This window comes from Schistocerca serialis, chromosome 4 (assembly GCF_023864345.2).
Source record: "Schistocerca serialis cubense isolate TAMUIC-IGC-003099 chromosome 4, iqSchSeri2.2, whole genome shotgun sequence".
Classification (NCBI taxonomy): Eukaryota; Metazoa; Arthropoda; class Insecta; order Orthoptera; family Acrididae; genus Schistocerca; species Schistocerca serialis.
The window spans coordinates 253,382,922-253,408,026 of NC_064641.1; the positions used below are offsets into that span (position 1 = coordinate 253,382,922).

The following is a 25,105-nucleotide window of genomic DNA, read 5'->3' on the forward strand; positions in this document are numbered from 1 at the left end:
GTTGTTGTTGTTGTTGTTGTGGTCTTCAGTCCAGAGACTGGTTTGATGCAGCTCTCCATGTTACTCTACCCTGTGCAAGCTTCATCTCCCAGTACCTACTGCAACCTACATCCTTCTGAATCTGCTTAGTGTACTCATCTCTTGGTCTCCCTTTACGATTTTTATCCTCCACACTGCCCTCCAATACCAAATTGGTGATCCCTTGATGCCTCAGAACATGTCCTACCAGCTGATCCCCCTTCTTCTAGTCAAGTTGTGCCAGAAATTTCTCTTTTCCCCAATTCTATTCAATACCTCCTCATTAGTTATGTGATCTACCCATCTAACCTTCAGCATTCTTCTGTAGCACCACATTTCGAAAGCTTCTATTCTCTTCTTGCCCAAACTATTTATCGTCCATGTTTCACTTCCATACATGGCTACACTCCATGCAAATACTTTCAGAAACAACTTCCTGACACTTAAATCTATACTCGATGTTAACAAATTTCTCTTCTTCAGAAACGCTTTCCTTGCCATTGCCAGTCTACTTTTTATATCCTCTCTACTTCGGCCAAATAGCAAAACTCCTTTACTACTTTAAGTGTCTCATTTCCTAATCTAACATCCTCAGCATCACCAGATTTAATTCGACTACATTCCATTATCCTCATTTTGCTTTTGTTGATGTTCATCTTATATCCTCCTTTCAAGACACTGTCCATTCCGTTCAGCTGCTCTTCCAAGCCCTTTGGTGCCTCTGAAGAATTACAATATCATTGGCGAACCTCAAAGTTTTTATTTCTTTTCCATGGATTTTAATATCTACTCCGAATTTTTCTTTTGTTTTCTTTACAGCTTGCTCAATATACAGATTGAATAACATCGAGGAGAGGCTACAACCTTGTCTCACTCCCTTCCCAACCACTGCTTCCCTTTCATTCCCCTCGACTCTTCGAACTGCCATCTGGTTACTGTACAAATTGTAAATAGCCTTTTGCTCCCTGCATTTTACCCCTGCCACCTTCAGAATTTGAAAGACAGTATTCCAGTCAACACTGTCAAAAGCTTTCTCTAAGTCTACAAATGCTAGAAACGTAGGTTTGCCTTTCCTTACTCCATCTTCCAAGATAAGTCGTAGGGTCAGTATTGCCTCTTGTGTTCCTGTATTTCTACGGGTAAAATTTCATAAAAAAATCCATCAAGATCAAGGTCAGAGGGAATCTTGTCAACCATGACGTTAGATACCAGCACTCAAGCTTCTGAAAGCACAAAAAAGATAACACTGAGATTTTGTGAGAAATGGAAGCGGAGAATGAGAAAACAGCCCATGGACACTACAGACTGGCTCAACAGTGGCAGACACAGAACCAAGCACCTGACCGTTCCCACAGAGGAGACAGAAAACTTGGTGTGCCTGATGAGAAGTATAACAAATGGTTCAAATGGCTCTGAGCACTACGGGACTTAACTACTGAGGTCATCAGTCCCCTAGAACTTAGATCTACTTAAACCTAACTAACCTAAGGACATCACACACATCCATGCCCGAGGCAGGATTCGGACCTGCGACCGTAGCGGTCACGCGGTTCCAAACTGACGCGCTTAGAACCGCACGGTCACACCGGCCGGCAGAAGTATAACAGCAGAGGCCTGCCCAAATAGGTGAGGACTTCACATACAATGCCCAAGACAACTGGAGGATGGCCAAGGCGGCAGGAATCAGTGGATAGAAAGCCTGGCATGGTGTGGATGTGAAATAAAGCATCAGACAACAGGCATGACACCAGAGGAGACCAAGATACATGTGGACTGCGGTCAGAGTACCAGAGGCAAGAGAGGACAACTAGATCTGCCCCTGGCAGATGGAGTGCCTGACACGGTATGAGCCAAAAACAGAGCATCTAACACCATCCTGGCATAAATATGGACCCAATACCCCCACGGACCAGTCTCAGTGATCACTTGAAGAAGACAGTGAGTCACACTGTTAAAATATCATGTGAGAATGATATGAACAATTTGCAGAAGACCCGATTATTCAACATGTCTCAAATACAGCGTGTTTCAAAATGATCTTTCCACATTATCAAAAAGTGGTACATGAGGTTAAAGGAATCCACAAGTGTCACAAACAGGTCGAGTTCTGGGTATCTGGGCAAGAGTGGCGCAGGTATGGAAAAGGTAAAACACCACTTATCTGGAGCCCAACCAAATCAATCAGTCAAGCATTTTGACAGTTGCAGCTATCACCAGTCATAGTGCACAGGGTGCTACACAAGAGACTGGAGCTTTATGTCTACAAGGTGCAATTGCTGCATGTGCTTCAACCTTATAACAGACCAAACTGCAAAGCATCTGCAACTGATATTCTGAATTACATTGACAATGATCCAGACCATCTGATATGTGATGTTCACAGATGAAGCTTGCTTTTGTGTGTCCGGAAGGTAAACCAACACAATGTGAGGATTTTATTCTCCTAGAACACCCACTTTATGATGGAATTTGTGCATGGCAGTCCAAAGGTAAATGTGTGGTGTGCTCTGCTTCATGCCTGTGTGGCTGGACTGGTTTTCTTTGTAGTGGAGTCAACAACCTTCACTGTTTATTTGGCACATTGAAACAGTTTACATTTCCACAGATATAATAACTGCAACTTGACATCATGCTGCAGCAGGATGGTGCCCCTCTTCAATGGGATTAGATTATTAGGAAGACTCTGGATGACACATTTTAAGGTCACTGGATTGGCAAAGGAGGACCCATTTTCTAGCCCTCAACGGTCTCCAGGCATAACACCATTACATTTTTTTCTGTGGGGTGTTGTGAAGTATGCTGCCTACCTGGCCATGGTGCGGGACCTGCAAGAACTTCGAGCTCATATCAGAGCAGCAATTGGACACATTTATGAGGTCAGGCTAGGTCAGATTTGGGAGGAACTGGAATATCGCTTACATATCCTTCATGCTGTGGATGGTGCACATGCTGAACTGTGTTAAACAACTGCTATAACTTTAGGTGTGAGTGAATACTATGCTGCAAACCTTCTCATGTATCACTATTTCTGAAATATACTTGATCAAAATTAAAAATATCAGTTTAGAACACCCGCTATTAAGCTACCGATAGAAGATAAACAGCAACGTTTTTCAAAGTAGTTGTCGTCGTCCTAATTTACAGGGTTAAATTTGAATGGCATGAAATAGCAGTATAGTAATAATTTACAGTTTATATAATGTACAGATTAAGTTTCTACACATCACTTGTCTTTCCTTAATGTACACTTTGAATTGTTCTATTCCCTGAAGCTTTTCCTACTTAATGGGCTCTAAGGAACATACTGATTAAATCAACTTCAAGTGCTATGACTTCATTTGTTGCTAGGAAGGAGCTTTTTGAAGTGCTCAAATCACTTAGTAAAATGTTTGATCTTGTGGTAAAAACCCCAAGAAACTTTCCTCATGGAATTTCAAGTAAAAGCATTTATCCTATTTTTACTATTAAGCATTATTTTCTAAAAATATAGTGAAACAACTGAAAGAGCGCCACCTTATTATTTCACAGTAGCCCCTGCTTGCTGCAATGTGCAGTAGAGTATTTCCATCCTGATCAACACTTTCATTAAGACACATGTTCATCTCATCAGCTGTGACTGAATACCTTTGCTGTTCAGTCAATTTGCTATCAACAGCTTCAGCACCTGATTCAGTTGATTCTAGAGAACTTTCTGCAATAGGTGGCAAACTGCATTTCAGAAGACTTATATCACCCAGTTTACAAGCAGCTTTGAGATTTTTTCTAAGGCCTAATATCATATCACTGCATGGCCCTGAAACAGAAAATTAATCTTGATTTGTAGGCGAATAAAACTTTGAATATATATCTGCTATCCATTTTTATAAAGCAAGCAATGAACAGACCCTGTGATATACTTTCCTAACTTATAATGTGTCCATGGAACCAGAGAGTATATTTATTAGCACATGCTTTACAATATGTATTACAAGATCAAAAGTAATTTAATTTATAAAATAGGTCAATGAAAGGGTGCACAAAAAAAGCTTGTTATGCTTTTATATTGAAGGCAATGAAAATATAGGAACCATTGGATAATATCCGATTAGAAAGCACAAATGCCACCATCCTCTCAATAATTTCTTTTCTCTTTTTCCCATAATTATATCATGGATCTTCTACTTCTCTTGATAAAATATAATTTATTTATTTATTTTTTTGCTGGCATCTTCTAAATACAAGAACATTTACATTTTCTGGAGGCATCTTCCAAATACACAAACATATTTACATTTGGTTATTATAAGTCTCAGTGTGGTGATATATGTGATAAATGGCATCTCTATTAGCTCTCTTTTCCCCTTATCCATTCTTACATGCTGTATAGGAATAACAGTTCTTAATATGGTTTGCTAGTTATATGTGTGTAATGTTTAACATAACACTTTCAGACTTCTCAGCAAAGACAGAAGTTTTAAAGCAGTCAACCAGGCAACATATATCCATTCTAAGTCTGTAAGGATCCTGACAGGTGAATGAGATCTATGAGTGATGTGGTTCACATTTACATCTACATGACAACCCTGCAATTCATATTTGGCAGATGCTACAAAGAACCACTTTCTGACTACTTCTGAACTGTTCGGCTGTTGAATAGTATGTGGGCACAATGAATACACAAATCTTTCCATGCAAGCTCTGATTTCTCTCACTTTATTACAACAGTCATTTCTCTCTATGTAGGTTGTAGTCAACAAACTACTTTGGCACTTGGAGCAGACAGTTGATGATTAACATTTCGTGAAAAGATTTCACAGCAAAGAAACAGTCTTTGTTTTAATGACTACCACAGCATATCACTAATCATATCCCTGAGACACTAGGCTCTATTTCGTGATAATGCAAACCATGCTGCTCTTTTCAAATTTCTTTCAATGTTCTCAACCTGGTAAGGATCCCACACCCTGCAGCAATAATTGAGAAGACTGAAAAACGTAACATGGGCATTCTCTATAGTATATTAGTTGCATCTTCTAAGTGTTCTGACAATAAAGGTTTGCCTTCCCCACAACATTTTACATAGGATGGTTAGAATTTAAGTTATTTGTAATTATAATCCCTAAGCATTTAGTTGAATCTACAATCTTTAAATTTGTGTTTTTATCATTTAACTGAAATTTAACAGAATCTGTGTTAGTACTCATGTGGAAAACCATACACTTTATATTGTTCTGGGGCAACTGATACTTTATGCACCATGCAAATATACTGTCTAAATAATTTTGAAATTCTTTTTCACTATCTGATTTCTTTACCAGATGGTAAACCACAGCATCAACTGTAAACAATATAAGAGGGTGTTTGAAAACTTTTGGGGAACCCTAGGTATCACTTCCATTTCACTAGATGACTTCCCATCAATTATTACTAACTTTAACTTTTCTGAGAGAAAATAATGAATTCAGCTGAACAATTGGGAGGGAGAAATGCAAGGGAAGAGAAAAGATGTAGGGGAAAAACTGTAGATGTATTGCTAGAACGTGCAGTATTGGAGTGAGAACAGGAAAGGTGATAGGTAGGGGGGAGGACAGTAACTAGTAAAGGTTGAGGCCAGGGGTGTTACAGGGAGAAAGATTATGTTGTAGGGATTCAGAAATGCTGCTGATGGTAGGAAGGATCCAGACGGTACAAGCTGTGAAGTGGTCACTGAAGTAAATCACATCATGCTGGGCAGCAAGTTTAGCAACTGGTTTACTCAACTGTCTCTTAGCTACGGTTTGGTGATGGCCATTCATGCAGCTTGTTATTTGTCATGCCCACACAGAAAGTGAGTGGTACAGGAGTTGCAGTTTGCAGATCACAAAACTGATATCACTGGTAGCCCTGTCTTTGATGGGACAGGGAATGCCTCACAGGACTGGAGTATGTGGTAGTGGGAGGATGCTGCATCTGGGTCTATTGTAGGGCTTTGAGCCGTGAGGCAAAGGGATGGACAAGGATACTGCGTAGATAAGGTGGATGGTGAGATACCACTGCAGTAAGGGTGGGGAGGATAGTGATTAGGATGCTATTCATTTCGGCACATCGTAGTGGAGAGTGTAATTCAGTTGCTCCAGTCCTGGGTGATACTGACTTCTGAGAGGAGTTGCTGCACAATTTCCAGACAAGTCTGGGAGGGTCATGTTGATCGGTGAAGGCCTCAGCGAGACCCGTGGTGTATTAGGAGAGAGAGACTGTTTATCCCTACAAATGTGACAACCATGGGTGACTAGGCTCTATGGAAGGAACTTTGTGGTGTGGAATGGGTGGCAGTTGTCAAAGTGGAGGTGGTGTTGGTGGTTGGCAGTTTTGAAGTGGACAGAGGAACTGATGTAACCACTCTAGATGTGGAGGTCAACATCAAGGAAGGGGGCTTGTTGGTTTGAAGAGGACCAGGTGAAATGAATGGGGGAGAACAAATTGAGGTTCTGGGGGAAAGTGGATAGGGTGTCCTCAACCTCAGTCCAGTTCATGATGTCATCTACAAAACGGAACCAGTTGAAGGGTTTAAGATTATGGGTGCTTTGAAAGGATTCCTCTAGATGGCCCATGAATAAGTTGGCACAGGTCAGTGTCATGCAGACGCCCATTGTTATACCACGGACCTGATTGTAGCTGATGTCTTCAAAGGAAAAGCAATCCCGGTTGAGCATATAGTTGTTCATGAAAACCAAGAAGGAAGTCGTAGGTTTGGAGTCAGCCACATAGTTGGGAAGGATACTGTTCAGTAAAGCAAGGCTATGGGCACTGGGGATATTAGTGTAAAAGGAGAGGGGGCAGCGACAGCAATGAGCAGGGCTGGTTGGTAAAGGAAGAGGAATTATGGAGAGTCAGTGAAGATTAGGGGTGGAGCCGAGGATTTGAGAGGGGACTGGAGATCCCGCTAGATTTGTAGAATGGGGTCACTGTAGGTGGAAGTATCAGACAGATGGCAGAGTCCCTCCTCCAAGTAATTCTTGCAGTTGATAACCACAATGGTGGAGCCTTTGTCAGCAAATAGGATTATAAGGACAAGATCAGTTTTTATGCAGTGGGGTGTGGTTCTTTCTGTGGATGTATAGTTGGTTTCCATGTTGAGGGATTTGGGGAATGATGGTGAGGCAAAGTCCAAGGTTAGCGAATTTTGGGTCACTGGCTCGCAGGTGTGGTGGATCACAGTTCAATGGAGGAGTGAACTGATTGAGGCAAGGTTCAGTGTTGGTTTTGGAATCTGTGTTTCCACTATAGGGATGGGAGAAGGAAAGAAGGTCTGTAACATGTCCAGCATGACTGAATCTTGGAGAGGAGAAAAAGATATTGACTTTAGAAAGGACTGAAATTTCTGTGGGACTGAGGCTTTTGGAGGACAGGCTCATTGTTTCAGGTATGTTCAAGTTCTGGATTCTGTATGGTAGTGCGACCGAGTTTCTGAGGGTCTGGTAAATGTAGCAAGTCTGTGAGGCAGGGTTTGTTGGCTTTGAGGAGAGGCTTAATGTAGGAATTGTACAGGTGGTGAACAGTGGTACTCCCAGGTAGGAGCAGGAAATGGCTGTTAACTGCTCTCAAAAGCCAAAACCTTTGGCCCATTACATGTAACCTATCCTCGTCTATAAAAGACACCAACCATTTCCTCCAGTGATTCTGTTTCTTTACCACCTAGTGCCCTGCTCGATGCTGTTTATGCCACCGCCCTCTACACTAATATCCCGAATGTGCAAAGCCTTATTACTACTGAACACTAGAACATGAACACATTCCTAACTCCCGACTGACATCAAACCTACAACCTCCTTTACGGGCAGCAGGGCCCAATATCTCCAACCAATAATTAAATTACTTCCTCTTTGAAGGCATCACCTACAAACAAATCCATGGTACAGTAATGGGCACCATCCTATGCTAATATACTTACAGGACATCTAGAGGAATTCTTAATAAGCACACAGAATAGCAAACCCACCACCTGGTTCAGATTCACTGATGAGGTCATAATCTGGACTGAGAGCATGTAAACCTATCCACATGTCTATGAAATATCAACACCTTCTCTCCCATTCACTTCATCTGGTCCTCCTCAACCTAACAAGTCATCTTCCTTGATGTTGACCTTCACCTAAACGATGGTTACATAAATATCTATGTCCAAATCAAACCTACCTTTACTCTGAGAGCCATCACTCTTTCCATACCAAGAAGTCCCTTCCATACAGTCTAGCCACCCATGATTTCACATCTGTAGTGATACGCAGTTCCTCTCCTAATCTAGCGAGGGTCTCAGTGAAGTGTTCATGGACTGAAATTACACTACCAACCTTGTACAGAAGCAGATCTCCTGTGCAGTCTCTCTCATCGCCTACACCATCCCACATAACAACTGTTCAGATACTAAGGAGCACTCCTATCATGACTCAATACCACTCCGAGCTGGAGCATCTGAATCATATTCTATGCCATGGTTTCAACTACCTATCACTGTGCCCTGAAATGAGAATTATCCTACTCACTATTCCCTACCCCTCCCACAGTGGTACTTCACTGATATCACACCTGTGCAATAACCTTGTGTATCCCTACTCTGTCCCTGCTCCCAACCCCTTGCCTCACGGTTCATATCCTTGCAATAGAACTAGATGTAAGACCTGTCCCTTGCATCCTCCCACTACCACCTACTCCAACCCTGTCACAGCATATCCTATCCCATCAAAGGTAGGGCTACCTGTGACAGTCATGTGATCTACAAACTAAGCTGCTACCATTGTGCTGCTCTCCATGTGGGCATGACAACTAACAAGCTGTCTGTCCACATGAATGGCCATTACCACAGCACAAGCAACAGCTGGATCACCAAGTTGCTGAACATGTTATCCAACACAATATTGGCTCACATCAATGGCGTGCTCCACAGCCTCCATGATCAGGATCCTTCCTATCAACACCAGCACCAAGAAACCACTTCTCATGAAAAGCAAAGTAATGATTCAATGTTACACTATTATGAAAAGGAGAGTTGCTACCCACCATATAGCGAGGATGTTGAGTCGCAGGTAGGCACAACAAAAAGACTGTAACAAATAAATAAAGCTTTAGGCCATTAAGGCCTTCATCAACAGTAGACACACACACACACACACACACACACACACACACACACACACACACAAACGGCAGTCTCAGGCAACTGAAACCACACTGCGAGCAGCAGCACCAGTGCATGATGGCAGTGGTGGATGGGTTGGGGTATGGAGGAGGCTGGGGCGGGGAGGGAGAGGCATAGTATGGTGGAGCGGCAAACAGTGAAGTGCTACAGGTTAGACAGAGGGCAGGGCAGAGTGGGGAGGGGAAGGTGGAAGTAGCAAAAAAGGAGAGAATTAAAAAGGCTGAGTGTGATGGTGGAATGACGGTTGTGTAGTGCTGGAATGGGAACAAGGAAGGAGCTGGATGGGTTAAGGGAACGTAGGGCATATTGCAGTTCAGAAAAGCTGGTGTTGGTGTGAAGGATCCATATTTAATGCCTGGCAGTGAGTTCAGCAAAAGAGTGGTCTACTTCTTCCTTGGCCACAGTTTGTCGGTGGCCATTCATGTGGACGGGCAGTTTGCTGGTTGTCGTGCCCACAGCACCATGGTTGCAGGTTAGCTTGTAGATCACATGAGTGGTTTCACAGGTAGCCCTGCATTTGATGGGATAGGTGATGCTCGTGACCGGACTGGAGTAGGTGGTGATGGGAGGACGTATGGGACAGGTCTTGCATCTGGGTCTAATACAGGGGTATGAGCCACAAGGTAAGGGTTTGGGTGCAGGGGTTGTGTAAGGATGGACGAGTATATTGTGTAGGTTCAGTGGACAGCAGAATACCACTGTGGGCGGGGGGGAGGGGGGGGGGGGATAGTGGGCAGGACATTTCCCATTTCAGGGCACGGCGAAAGGTAGTCGAAACCCTGGCGGAGAATGTAATTCAGCTGCTGCAGTCCAGTTGATACGGACAGAGGTACATCTGTACGTATGGATGGAGTACCTCTGTTCACATCAAACCTACTAAACACCAGTAATACCTCCACTATGACAGCTGCCACCCGTTCCATACCAAGAAGTCCCTTCCCCCTTCCGTACAGCCCAGCTACCCGTAGTCATCGCAGCTGCAGCAACAAGCAGACCCTCTTTAAATATACCGAAAGTGTCACTGAAGCCTTCACACATCATAATTATCCCCCCAACCTTGTAAAGAAACAATTCTCCCTTGCCTTTTCTTTCCAGTCTCTCACCACCTCCCAAAGTCTGCCCACAAAGGAGCATTCTCCTTGTAACTCAGTACCACCCAGGACTGGAGCAACTGAATTACATTCTCCACTAGGGTTTCGACTACCTTTTGCCATGCCCTGAAATGGGAAATGTCCTACCCACTATCCTACCCACCCCTCCCACAGAGGTATTCCACCGTCCACCGAACCAACACAAAGTACTCGTCCATCCTTGCACAAACCCGGCCTCCCAATCCCTTACCTCATGGCTCATACCTCTGTAACAGACCTAGATGCTAGACCTGTCCCATACATCCTCCCACCACCACCTACTCGCAGTCCGATCACTGACGTCACCTATCCCATCAAAGGCGGGGCTACATGTAAAACCAGTCATGTGATCTACAAGCTAACCTGCAACCACGGTGCTGCATTCTATGGGGGTATGACAACCAACAAGTTGTCCGTCCACATGAATGGCCACTGATGAACTGTGGTCAAGGAACAAGTGGACCACCCTGTTGCTGAACAAGCTGCCAAACATGACATCCTTCACTTCAATGACTGCCTCACAGCCTGTGCCACATGAATCCTTCCCACAAACATCAGCTTTTCTCAACTGTGCAGGTGGAACTCTCCCTGCAGTACATCCTACATTCCCATAGCCCCCCTGGCCTCAACCTTCATTAGTCAGTGTCCCTCACGCATCCAGCCCCTTCCCTGTTCCCACTCCAGCACTGCACAGCTGTCATTCCACCAACACACTCAGTCTTTTTACTTCTCACTTTTTCCACACTTCCTTCCCAACCTCTTCCCTACCTCCGTCTAATCTGTAGCACTTCACTGTGTGCCACCTCCACCACCATACTATCCCTCCCCCTCCCTGCCCCAGCCTCCTACTTGCCCCAACCCAGTCACCACTCCCATCATGCATTGGTGCTGCTGCTCGCAGTGTGGTTTCAGTTTCTTGAGACTGCAGTCGTGTGTGTGTGTGTGTGTGTGTGTGCGCACGCGCGTACGTGTGCTAGTGTGTGTGTCTACGTCTACTGTTGACGAAGGCTTTAATGGCTGAATGCTTTATTTATTTGTGACAGTCTTTTTGTTGTGTCTATCTGCGACTCAGCATCCCAGCTGTATGGTGAGTGGCAACTTTCCTTTTCGTAATATTGTTACATTTCATAGTGGATTTTCTATTGTTTGATTTAATATTCTGATTCATTTTTTCTTTATCTCTTTACCCAAAATGGGCTGACTGACAGATTGTCGCCAATATAATATAATTACTTTAATATAAAATTTTAAAATTAAATTTACCTTTTGGGATATTATCCGTTTTTTGTTTTTTCCTCACTTTCTTTCTCAAATCTTTACTTTTCATGTGCAGAGGTACAGTATCCTCATATTCTACCAAGGTATTATTAAATGGTATTTCAGTTGCAGCTCTCTCCATAGTTGTACCATCTAGAGAATGAATATCACTTTCCGAAGAACTTTTACCCAACAAAGTAACAATTTGTGGAAGTGGGCGATGAGGTGACTTTCGAGGTTTTGACCTATCTATAAGTTTTTTATTGGGGCTGGTTTTCTTCCTACTTTCTCTTTCAGTGCTAGAACTAAGCTCCTCTTCAACTTTACTTAAACCATCATCATGACTGTCCGCCACCGATTTGTTAGCATCATTATCAGCTTTCTTGCGAGGTGATGTTGGAAATGATGTTTTATAAAACTCTGCAGAACCTGAAATATCACAGAATTAATTCAGCAACATTACTAGAGCAAAGCATACAGATATAACGTATGGGCTAATTGTAGACTCGGTAACATGCAAAATAAAGGATAGTTTGAAAAAGTAAGTTTTTTAATTTCTGCTGAATTTGTTTGTGACATTCATGGAAACTCACCATACATTTCAACTGAGGAAAGTAGGTCATGAACTCTCAACAACTCCTTGAAAGTTGCCCGGCGCGTTGCAAATGGTATCGTACGTAGGCGAGGATCTGTTTTGTCCAGCAATGCATTACGACCTCCAAACAAAATATTTCGATTATGGCCAACAGCTCGGTACAGCACGAGGTCACATGCTTCAAGTTCGGATGACCACTGTGTCATAATATCTTGAACGTGCTGTGAAGAAGTAAGTTCGTGTCACTTCAAATATATCATAAAGAAAAAAAACTAAATGTTGCCAATTCCATTGTAAAAACATTATTATAAATTCTGCCTTCTGCAGAACATAAATATTTTTTCTTTTTTTATTCTTTAGAAAAACATTTTTTAACACCTAAGTATCATCTGTGAAATATTATACAAAACTGTTGGTCATTCTTTTATTTTTGTCTTAAGAACATGCACATTTTATTTTTTGTGATTGTTCACATGAAATTCCCTTAACTTTAAAAATGGGACTGTACAGGTCAGCTTGCTCTTATGTTTCTATTGTGCTTTGATGCTTGGATTACAAATTCTAAGTTTTGATATGATGATAGGAGTAGACAAGACATCAGGTTGATTTCATTTCAAATCATACAGATCATATCAACTCGAAGTCGTGAATTTCTCCGTAAAAAACATATATTAGACCTCTATACCATAAGCGTTAAAAAGTAAAGCATTTTCATTTTATCTTAAATTTTTGTAAATGGTACAGCCCTTTGAAAAACGTACATTTTGTAAATAATTCTTACAACAGTTATTATTATTGTTATTGTTGTGGTCTTCAGTCCAAATCCTGGTTTGATGCAGCTCTCCACGCTACTCTATCCTGTGCAAGTCTCTTCATCTCCAAATAACTACTGCAACATAAATCCTTCTGAATCTGCCTAGCGTATTCATCATCTCTTGGTCTCCCTCTACGATTTTTACCTTCCACACTTCCCTCCTGTACTAAATTGGTGTCCCTTGATGCCTCAGAACATGTCCTACCAACCGATCCCTTCTTCTGTCAGCCTCCGTAGCGCAGCGTTAACATTACCGCCTACCACGCAAGGGGGCCCTGGTTCGATTCCTGGCAGGGGACTGGGGTTGTGTGTCCATCATCATTTTCATCATCGACACGCAAGTCGCCGAAGCGGCGTCAACTAAAAAGACTTGCAAAATGGTGGCCGAACCCCGAAGGGGATATCCCAGCCGATAAATGCCGTACGATCATTTCATTTTCATTCCTTCTTCTAGTCAAGTTGTGCCACAAGTTCCTCTTCTCCCCAGTTCTATTCAGTACCTCATCATTAGTTATGTGACCTACTCACCTAATCTTCAGCATTCTTCTGTAGCACCACATTTGAAAAGCTTCTATTCTCTTCTTGTCTAAACTAGTTATTGTCCATTTTTCACTTTCATACATGGCTACAATTCATACAAATACTATCAGAAATGACTTCCTGACAAATCTATACTCAATGTTAACAAATTTTTCTTCTTTAGAAATACTTGCCTTGCCATAGCCAGTCTACAATTTATATCCCCTCTACTTCGGACATCATCAGTTATAGTGCTTCCCAAATAGCAAAACTCATTTACCACTTTAAGTGTCTCATTTCCTAATCTAATATCCTCAGCATCAACAGATTTAATTTGACTACATTCCATTATCCTCGTTTTGCTTTTGTTGATGTTCATCTCATATCCTCCTTTCAAGACATTGTCCATTCCATTCAACTGCTCTTCCAGGTCCTTTGCTGTCTCTGACAGAATTACAATGTCATCAGCAAACCTCAAAGTTTTTATTTCTTCTCCATGGATTTTAATTCCTACTCCAAATTTTTCTTTTGTTTCCTTCACTGCTTGCTCAAGTACAGATTGAATAACATCTGGGACAGGCTACAACCCTGTTTCTCTCCCTTCTAAATCATTGCTTCCCTTTCGTGTCCCACGACTCTTATAACTGCCATTTGGTTTCCGTACAAATTGTAAATAGCCTTTCACTCCCTGTATTTTACCCCTGCCACCATCAGAATTTGAAAGAGAGTATTCCCGTCAACATTGTCAAAAGCTTTCTCTTAGTCTACAAATGCTAGAAATGTAGGTTTACCTTCCCTTAACCTATCTTCTAAGATAAGTCATAGGGTCAGTATTGTCTCGCGTGTTCCAACATGGTCTTGCCCCCAGGGTGGCTTCTACTAGTTTTTCCATTCGTCTGTAAAGAATTCGTGTTGGTATTTTGCAACTGTGACTTATCAAACTTATAGTTCAGTTATTTTCACAGCTGTCAACACCTGCTTTTTTTGGGATTGGAATTATTATATTCTTCTTGAAGTCTGAAGGTATTTCGCCTGTCTTATATATCTTGCTCACCAGATGAAAGAGTTTTATCATGGCTGGCTCTCCCAAGGTCATCAGTAGTTCTAATGGAATGTTGTCTACTCCTGGGGCCTTGTTTTGACTTAGGTCTTGCAGTGCTCTGTCAAATTCTTCATGCAGTAACATATCTCCCATTTCATATTCATATTTGTCCTCTTCCATTTCCATAACATTGCCCTCAAGTACATCACACTCTAGATACTTCTTCCACCTTTCTGCTTTTCATTCTCTGCTTAGGATGGGTTTTCCATCTGAGCTCTTAATATTGGTTTTCTGTTCTCCAAAAGTCTCTTTAATTTTCCTGTAGGCAGTATCTATCTTACTCCTAGTGATACATGATTCTACATCCTTAAAATTGTCCTCTAGCCATCCCTGATAGCCATTTTGCACTTCCTGTCGCTCTCATTTTTGAGACGTTTGTATACCTTTTTGCCTGCTTCATTTACTGCATTTTTATATTTTCTCCTTTCATCAATTAAATTCAATATTTCTTCTGTTACCCAAGGATTTCTGCTAGCCCTCGTCTTTTTACCTACTTGATCCTCTGCTGCCTTCACTACTTCATCCCTCAGAGCTACCCCTTCTTCTTCCTCTATATTTCTTTCCCCTGTTCTTGTCAATCATTCCCTAATACCCTCTCTGAAACACTCTACAACCTCTGGTTCTTTCAGTTTATCCAGGTCTCATCTCCTTAAATTCCTACCTTTTTGCAGTTTCTTCAGTTTTAATCTACAGATCATAATTAATAAATTGTGGTCAGAGTCCACATTTGCCCCTGGAAATGTCTGACAATTTAGTGTCTCCAGGCCTCTTCCATGTATACAAGCTTCTTTCATGATTCTTAAACCAAGTATTAGCTATGATCTGTGCAACATTCTATCAGGGGGCTTCCCCTTTCATTCCTTACCCCCAGCCCATATTCACCTACTATTTTTCCTTCTCTTCCTTTTCCTACAGTCGCATTCCAGTCCCCCAAGACTACTAAATTTTCGTCTCCTTTAACTATCTGAATAATTTCTTTCATAACGTCAAACATTTCTTCAATCTCTTCATCTTCTGTGGGGTTAGCTGGCATATAAACTTGTACTACTGCGGTAGGTGTGGGATTCGTGTCTATCTTGGCTACAATAATGTAGTCACTACGATGTCCATAGTAGCTTATCTGCGTTCTTATTTTTTTATTCATTATTAAACCCACTCCCGCATTAACATTATTTGATTTCGTATTTATAACCCTATATTCATCTGACAAGAAGTCTTGTTCCTCCTGCCACCAAACTTCACCAATTCCCACCATATCTAACTTTAACCTATCCATTTCCCTTTTTAAATAACCCCCCCCCCCCCCCCCCACACACACACACCCCGCCTAATGTCCGGGAAAGGTATGAAGCACAAGAAGTAAACAGTATGTAAACAGAAAAGTGGAAGAAATTGAAACAAGTTTTACACAAGCAACGTCTTCAAAACTATGTGAAGTGTGTAACATATATGCACTTCATGCAGAACCTGAAGATACTGATATGTGCACGAAATGTGATGTGCTGTTTGAAAACCTAGATACTGCTATCTCAACAGCCACCTATACTGAGAAGGTACAGTTACTGACACTGATACCAGGTAGCTACTCTAAATAGCATATACAGAAATACACACCTACTTCCTCACACAATTTGATACCAAAAGCTCATAAAATAAAGACTGAGAAAGGTATCTGGGCATGCCCCGATTTTTACTGTGGACATCCGTTGCAAGAAGATACGCTTTCTCTTGCTCTGGAATACTTCCTAAGTGATGACAAAGATTGCAGCAGGCAAAATCCTAACCAGGATGATGTTATCTCTGTAGTGAAAATGGTGAAAAAGGTAAAAAGAGATATGACAACATCAATAAGAGAACCTGAATTTAAAAACTGGACTCACACAATTATACTCCTTATGACCAAAATGGGTAAAATGCCAGCCAGTGAAGGAAGTAGGCACACGTATTTATTGCACTAATTTCAAACTGGTTTGTTTCATCATAAGCAGTGTCACAGGAAAGAAGTACACAGAGATGGACCTGATGTTGCAAGATAAATGTTGGTTGCAGGAATATGCAATGTGTCCTGGTGCTGAAGGGATGACTACCGAAGCATTACACCATCAGGATACGGACAATGACATAATCTATGCATTGTGGGAGGGAGGAGAGCTGCTGAAGAAGACAGTAGAACCAGAGAATTTTGTTACAGAGGTTAGGCATTGGGTCATAAAAGGAATAGCTCACCATCATATCTGGAGGATTCAGAGACAGGCCATAGCAGAAGTAAAATCAGCCAAATCCCAGAATACTGACATTAGTTGTACATTTTGACTTTGCTGAGAACTGGTCTGTTGCTTTGTCGAACAAAATTCGAAGTTATCACAGGCACACATCACAGGTATCAATATTAACATGTGTTGCTCACTTCCTTGGAACATCACACTGTTTTGCTATTTTCAGTGATGATCTTATTTATGACAGTGCACATGCATGCTACACTGTCAGCACAATAATTGATGGCATAGCATCTAGAGGCCATGCATTTCTTAAACATGTGTAAGTGACTGATGGTGCAGCATCTAATTTTAAAAAAATGCTTTCAGCTTTATGGGCTTGGTCATCACTGTAGTACAGGAACTAAGACAAAAAAGCAGATATTTGCAGCAACAGGTCATGGAAAAAGTGCATGTGATGGGGTAGGAGATCTCTGTAAACATCTTGCGACAAGATTTAAACTCCAGCATGAAGCTGTTGATGCTATAACAGATGCTACTGGATTTGTAAACATCATGAAACTCTTAATTCTAAATGAAAGTGCATTAAGGGAATTCTGTTTAAAAAAGAGAGAAGAATGGTCTGCTATGAAGCCTGTGGTAGGAATTCAATCAAGTCACTACTGGGTTGCATCCCAGAGTGGCACATACATTGCAAGAATAGTTCTCCATGAAATGCAGCGACCACAGTATACATTAGAAGACTTCGTAGTGAGCTACTTCATTTCTTGTGTGTATAACAATCAGTGGAGTGTGGGACAGATAATAAGTGTCTCTCATGAGCTGCAAGATATAACCGCCTGCTTTGTGACACCTCATAGTCCTGCTAATGCTTTCAAATAGCCATCATAAAAAGATCACTGTGCAGTTCTCATTTCCTAAGTACTACTCTTGTTGGATCATTCTTGTCCATCTGCAAACTCAGCTATATAAGTTCAATGAGAAGCAGACGAAAAAAACAAATGATCTCTCTTCAACAGTGCAGTGTTGGTTTTTACACTGTAGGCAATTTTACTTCATGGAAAGTCGTGAAAAAGTAAAATAAAGACTGAAGACAATAATAATTTGTGAATAATATCATAAAAAGAAATATGGGTATAAATATTCTACATCTCATTTTTTATATAAAATGCTTTCAAAGAAATTTATAAATTGTTTTCTCACACACTTATAATGTTGTAAAGTAATTATTTTGATCAGGAATACCAGTTTTGCATGACATTTACTTAAAATCACTGGCCATTTTACATACTTAAAAGTGTTCATGATTTTTTGACCCACCTAAAAAATTTCTCAAATTTTGTACAGAAAAGTATTGCCCACTATGATTGTACATTCTCTAAGTACAATGACCAACTAAAGTACCATGAAACTTTTAGAAGATTTAGGGTGGGGGTTTAGGATAAAATAATTTCTAAACAACCAAAAAATTTCAGATTCTTTCATCTTTATGTACAAATAAGTAGACAGTTTAAGAATTTCATGCATCAATGTCATAGCTGGCAGTTAGCAGCCCTTCAACTTTATCATTTCTCAACACAGTGAACATCCTGTGGCTTTCCATATTTTCAAAACATAATATGGAAATTCCAAAAAGATTTTGAAGTTTGCAAAAAGTTATAAATTTTCATGTTTTTTAAGGAAGCAGCTCAGAAGTGTGTATCTATTAATTATGTCTCTTAATATTGGGAACACAGTATTTATTGGATTAATTCATATCTCTGTAACTTCTGATTTTTTTATCAAAACTTTTCAATTTTCCCTTTCGTTACGACATTTTCAGAAATACTCTCATTTAGAGAGGTCTGTAGCATTTTAACAAATCATCAGAAATCAAAATATTATAGTTTTGGAGAGGTATCATGTGGAAATTCAACTTACACTTTTTGCAGCAAACTTTGAAATGATGTGGCACATTTGCTCTTGACCTGTATGATATGAGAGAAATTCGTCCATCATAATAAATGAAAATATTGGTGATGCTAAGTGATATAGACAGCTTTATTTGCAAAAATTCACATTGATTGCAGACTTTTTTATGGAATTTCTTTCCTTTCTTAATTTCCTTCACTTACAAGTTCATCATAGTAGCAAACATGGCAATTCACTAAATTATAATTTCCCCAGTTAAGCAGGTCCCCCAACTTTCACTTTCTACATTAGAAATAAATATTTTAATTCCATACAGTAACAACTGACCGCTGCATTATCCTCCATCAGTAATATCTTGGGTAACAGTAAGGGAAACTGAAATTAGAACACTGTTCTTCTGGATATTTATGTTGGCTTTCCCAAACTGGAGTTGTTACTTCTCCTTCAAGTAGCTGCTCAACTGTCACCATGAGGCTGAACATGTTTTATTTCCACCATCCAACCAAGGAAAATTCCTTGGCAGCACCAGGAAGCTAATATGAGTTCATTATTTGGCTGTCAGATACATATTTCTCACTCAGCTGCAGAATGTACAGTCCAATCCATGAAATAGATTTTACCAACCACAAAGTTTCAAAACAGCACAAATTTCTCTGCAGACTGAAAGATTCATTCTGTGTTTGGACTGTTGTACCCGAAATGTGATAAGATCCTACTATTCAAACAGTACTACTGTAATAGAAGGAAACTTTCATCATCGGTAGAAATCCCTACATTCTAATTATGAAACTAATCCATTAACTTCTGTAGGAGTTCAGGAATCTGCAAATAATTTTCACCTGCAATAGTATCCAGAAGGATCTCTTCGTGTTCTGTTTTAATCATTTGTTGTACACTGTGGTAAAGCACTTGAGCAACATTCCTATTGACCAGTCTACACCATTTAATGCTGTATGTTTCAGTAGATTTCATCAGGAGTCTGCATTCATTCATTATTTCAAATTCTTTTAAAATGAATAGCACTAACACTATCAGTATGTCAACAAATAGTTGCAGTATGAGTGAGAAGTCCAATGTTGTTAAATGCACTTGTCGTGACACTCCTTATCTAAGCTTCTTTGACTTTTCCCAGTTCTGAAATGTGAGAAATGGTGGAACAAAAGACACTCATTTTCACTGATTCACTTCATAAAGAGTTTTGATGATAGTGACATTTCAGTTATGTTCCATGAGTCACAGTTACATCTTGTAGCTTAAGTTATAAAATGTGGTATGCAGACAAAACAGAAGACAAATTTGTTATAAAGAAGTATGCAAACACACAGTAAAGACACTATGACATGCCAAAAGAAATCAAATCTCTGAAGAAATCTGAAGCACTGAGAAGAATTTAAGAAGGGCAATAGCAGAATATCTATATGAGTGCCAAGCAGCTCTTAAATAAGTATCAACTACCACACTTAAATATTCAGAGGGAAGATGGGATAACTGGCAGTAAACAGACAAAAAAGTGAGAGACCCTGGCCAGATACTTTGATAATTGGTTACATTGCAGAGGACCTACAGATAAATGGTCAACAATAATTCCATAACACAGATACAATCTCAGAAGAGAAAAAAGAAATGGATAAATTAGTTGGGGGAACTGAGATGCTGAAAATCACAAAGCCTTAGAGCAACCAGTGGAAAAGAGCTGGGAATCTGAAGCAATTCCAACTATTCTGGTTCACCCTCAACATACAAAAGATGATAAATGGATCCCAATTAACTACTGTGGCATTTTGATCATCCTTCTCTATATAAAGTACTACCCAAAGCACTGTCGATGTAGTCAGTGGAGCAAATAGACTGTCAGTTTGGGGAATGTCAAGCAAGCTACCGAAAAGAAAGATCGCGCACTGAGATATGGAGCCTGAAGAAGAGAGAGCTGAGAAACTACCTCTGCAAAGATCTGGTACTGATAAAATTTGGAGCAGACACTAAAGTAATGGAAATTATCAAGCAGATGTTAACAAGGACCCCTTCAAAGGCAAAATTTATGGGGGAACTCTCCAAAGAGTTTGATATTAAATCAGTCATCAGTCAGGCTGATAGGCTGTCTCCACATACCTTCATTTCTGTTTTGCACAACATCCACGTACACAGGGAAATGAACTGGACAAGAAAGGGCCACTCAACCAAGTAAACACTCGAGGGACTGCAAGTGGTATCAAGATTAACTGCCTGGTAGTTGCTGACGATTTTGCGATCTTGTTCTCTGAGCTGATAAACAGCAATAAAAAAAAAGCCAATCTGCAAGTTTCCTTTTGGGAGAAAAACTATGACAAAAACATCAAAACCTCCTCTATAACTGAACTCCGGGCATGGAAAGAAACAAAGAAAGAAAGAAAAAAGAATGACTGCCTTAAATATCTCTGGGAAATTGTGCAACTGAAAACTAGCAAAGCAGATGCCAACAATATCATGTGAGGGGAGATAGGAAAAGCTCATCACATGACATGCATTTTACAGAATGAAAAGTCATTTCAAGATGAGCTAAACTAAGGCACAACAGCTAAACTACGACACTATAACAACACTGTGACTAAAACAGTGTCTGTATGTAAGTGAATGTCTCCAAATGACAGAAATGTAAGGACCAAGAGAAGCTGAGATATTTGACAGAAAGATCATTTGCAAGATAATGGGATGAAAGATCATGGATGGACTGTGTACATTACAAGGAATGGGAGAACTCCAGCAAGAAAATCAAAGACTTGTGGAGTTAATTGGGATAAGAAGATTAGAAGTTGCGAACATATTTAGGATACATGATAAGATCTGGGTTAAACTGAGAGACATGCCAGAATGGAAAAGTATAAATCAGTGTCAACAGTTTTAAAGACTTCCATGATGAACAGAAACTGAACGGTGTATAGACTGAGAAGGACGTCAAGCTGCCAGAGAAAGAATGAAAAAAAGGCTTTCAATAATGTGTGACTGTTACTCATTGTAGTCTTCAACTGTACATATAAAAAAAGTAATGGAAAGTAGCCATAAGTCTTATATCATTGGCAAGAATCCTTTTTCACACACCGGGAGTTATGAGAATCACCTTCCACCTGTGAACAATGAACATAAGCCACTGTAAAATCTGACATGTGTGTGTGTGTGTGTGTGTGTGTGTGTGTGTGTGTGAGAGAGAGAGAGAGAGAGAGAGAGAGAGAGAGAATGAAATGCTCTATCTACCTTGTCTTGCGAAGAAAACATTAAATGAACATTCCTAACCGAGTTTTGGTTGCACCTTTTTCCACATTTTATTACTAAAGTAATGGAAATACAAACATTACTATAAAGGCCAAGAAATGGAGAGGTTTTTGTTTGCAAAGTTATGTTCTATGTAATTCCCCAGTTTGTTGCTATGATCACAGGCTCCCGATACTGCTCTAATGGGATATAAGCATGAACCTGGTGAGTGCTTGTTGAACTATTAGCCTACCAGCCTTGTTAGCATTACGTACATAATGTTTTGGAATATGCTTTGACTTTTTGTGGCTCTAGCATTTTCCTGTGTTGCCAGCATTAGTAAGTAATTATGCTGAAACAGAAAGTGAATTCCAGAAAAATATGTAATATTGCTGAGCAGTTTAGTGCAGATGGAATTCAGAATGACAGGTCTGTTCCGACATGCAGTGTTTGTGATATATCAATAACAACTGACGAAAACAATAATGTAATTGTATTACGCAGCATATAGCTAGCATAAAATACGGGAAAAATAAAGAACTACAACGTAGTAAAGCAGGAGTTCGACTATGATTAATTGGCGAGGCAATGTCTCAGTCAAATTCAAGAAACTAAAACCTAAACTCCACCCAAAAGGTCATGAACTGCAAACGAAACCCACACAGTTGAAAATTTACTTTCTCAATGAAACAAACAATGCCAGTGTGATCCAAGGTTCAATGATGCATGTCTGGGAGAATTTCATGTCATATATGAAGTAAAAAAGGTTTTGGTGATGTTTGTATGAATACTAACATATAAAACGTGCACCTTCTTTGACTAAATTACAGCATCTTCGTCGCACCTATTTAACCTAATTTTTTTCACCTAAAATTTCTAGCTCTAGTCATCAGAGATAGAGTACAGGTCTCTGTATAATAAGCATGGTGAAGGATATCAGCTGTGTCTTATCCAAAGGAACTATCTTGTCATTCACTTTAACCAGAGTAGGTAAACCAGAGAAAGTCCTAAGTCTGGAATGCTCCATGTCGGGATACTCATTTACAAAGCTTCACTTTACATGAAAGACTACTGCTTCTTTAGGTATCTTTTTCCTTTTGTTTAAAAAACCTCATGTAATATAAACATTTAATACAAATGAAGAAATATCAAACAAAAATAAAAATTAAAGTAAGAGAAACAGATGGAAATACTTGTGCAAAAGAAGCTTCATTGTAGCGCCGCAGACTAGCGCCAGCACTCTTAGGGTGGCTCCCACCGCTGCGTCCATCTCTGGCACTCTGGGATCCTCCCTGCTTTGCCCGAACAGTGTAACTGTGGAAAGTTTTGTGCACAGTCACTTTTCCTCCTAGAGCACAATGAAGCCAAAAAAATGTTGGTATTAACATGCAGATGTATTCTTACAAGGTCTGAAACACGTTAGCAATAGTAATCACTAAAAGTGTAAGTTATTGGCAAACAAACATCTGAATATGCATACGAGAAGCTAATAAAAAGTAGAAAATGCAAGTAACTGAATAGTTGTCACATGAGTGATTGAGCCTGAAGCACGATACAATCTCTCTCACAAAAGGTAGCAGTTCAATGACAAAATATTTTTTTAAAATAAATGCAGTGCAATCATCATCATCATCATCATCATGTTCTTATTCTTCTTCAAAACAAACAGCAAGGTCCTATGGGTGTGTAAGCTACATCATTCTCAGGAATTAGAACACACACTCCTCAGAAATCCAAACATTCTCTTGAAATATGAAAATATTGAGATTTTTACACCAGTGCACATATGTCTGCCAGAAATTCACTAAACTGCTAGAATGCGGTCAGTACAAAGATATTCATGGTGACTTCCCTGGACTGACTACAATCTGATATCAATGGCTACAGTGCTGGTTTCACTGACTATATCTCATTGCCAATGATTTCCATGCAATTATCTTTCCAATAGAGGAGCACTGTGAAGTATACAGAGATGCTACACTGCACCACAGTGTGTCTCCTGAAATCATTCCTGATCTGCAGCCTCACAACTACCTTCCATGTGCCCTAAAAACCATACCCTCTCCTGCTTTAGATCTCTCTCTCTCTCTCTCTCTCTCTCTCTCTCTCTCTCTCTCTCTCTCTCTCTCTCTCCAAACACTGTGATCTTTCAAGACGATCAATTATACTCATAACACATCCATACCAGGCACATTTAGAAGGATAATGCAGTAAGATTACAGAAGGTAGCTTAACACCCCCGCCCCCCTCCCCCCCATGAACCATGGACCTTGCCGTTGGTGGGGAGCCTTGCGTGCCTCAGCGATACAGATGGCCGTACCGTAGGTGCAACTACAACAGAGGGTATCTGTTGAGAGGCCAGACAAACGTGTGGTTCCTGAAGAGGGGCAGCAGCCTTTTCAGTAGTTGCAAGGGCAACAGTCTGGATGATTGACTGATCTGGCCTTGTAACACCAACCAAAACGGCCTTGCTGTGTTGGTACTGTGAACGGCTGAAAGCAAGGGGAAACTACAGCCGTAATTTTTCCCAAGGGCATGCAGCTTTACTGTATGGTTAAATGATGATGGCGTCCTCTTGGGTAAAATATTCCGGAGGTAAAATAGTCCCCCATTCGGATCTCTGGGCGGGGACTACTCAGGAGGACGTCGTCATCAGGAGAAAGAAAACTGGGGTTCTACGGATCGGAGCGTGGCATGTCAGATCCCTTAATCGGGCAGGTAGGTTAGAAAATTTAAAAAGAGAAATGGATAGGTTAAAGTTAGATATAGTGGGAATTAGTGAAGTTCGGTGGCAGGAGGAACAAGACTTTTGGTCAGGTGAATACAGGGTTATAAATACAAAATCAAATAGGGGTAATGCAGGAGTAGGTTTAATAACGAATAAAAAAAATAGGAGTGCAGGTGAGCTACTACAAACAGCATAGTGAACGCATTATTGTGGCCAAGATAGACACGAAGCCCACACCTACTACAATAGTACAAGTTTATATGCCAACTAGCTCTGCAGATGATGAAGAAATTGAAGAAATGTATGATGAGATAAAAGAAACTATTCAGGTAGTGAAGGGAGACGAAAATTTGATAGTCATGGGTGACTGGAATTCGAGAGTAGGAAAAGGGAGAGAAGGAAACATAGTAGGTGAATATGTATTGGGGGAAAGAAA

General features: G+C 40.5%; 1 protein-coding gene across 1 annotated transcript in view; it reads right to left on the minus strand.

The window, feature by feature from the left end:
* LOC126473689 (ankyrin repeat and zinc finger domain-containing protein 1-like) overlaps positions 1 to 25,105 on the minus strand; it is a 111,032-nt gene that overhangs the window by 15,818 nt on the left and 70,109 nt on the right. The window contains exons 6-9 of the mRNA XM_050100925.1: positions 23,135 to 23,289; positions 12,153 to 12,375; positions 11,566 to 11,988; positions 3,532 to 3,811 (exon numbers count right to left, since the gene is read on the minus strand). Of these exons, the coding sequence (XP_049956882.1) occupies positions 3,532 to 3,811; positions 11,566 to 11,988; positions 12,153 to 12,375; positions 23,135 to 23,289 (1,081 nt within the window). The remainder of the gene's footprint in view (positions 1 to 3,531; positions 3,812 to 11,565; positions 11,989 to 12,152; positions 12,376 to 23,134; positions 23,290 to 25,105) is intronic.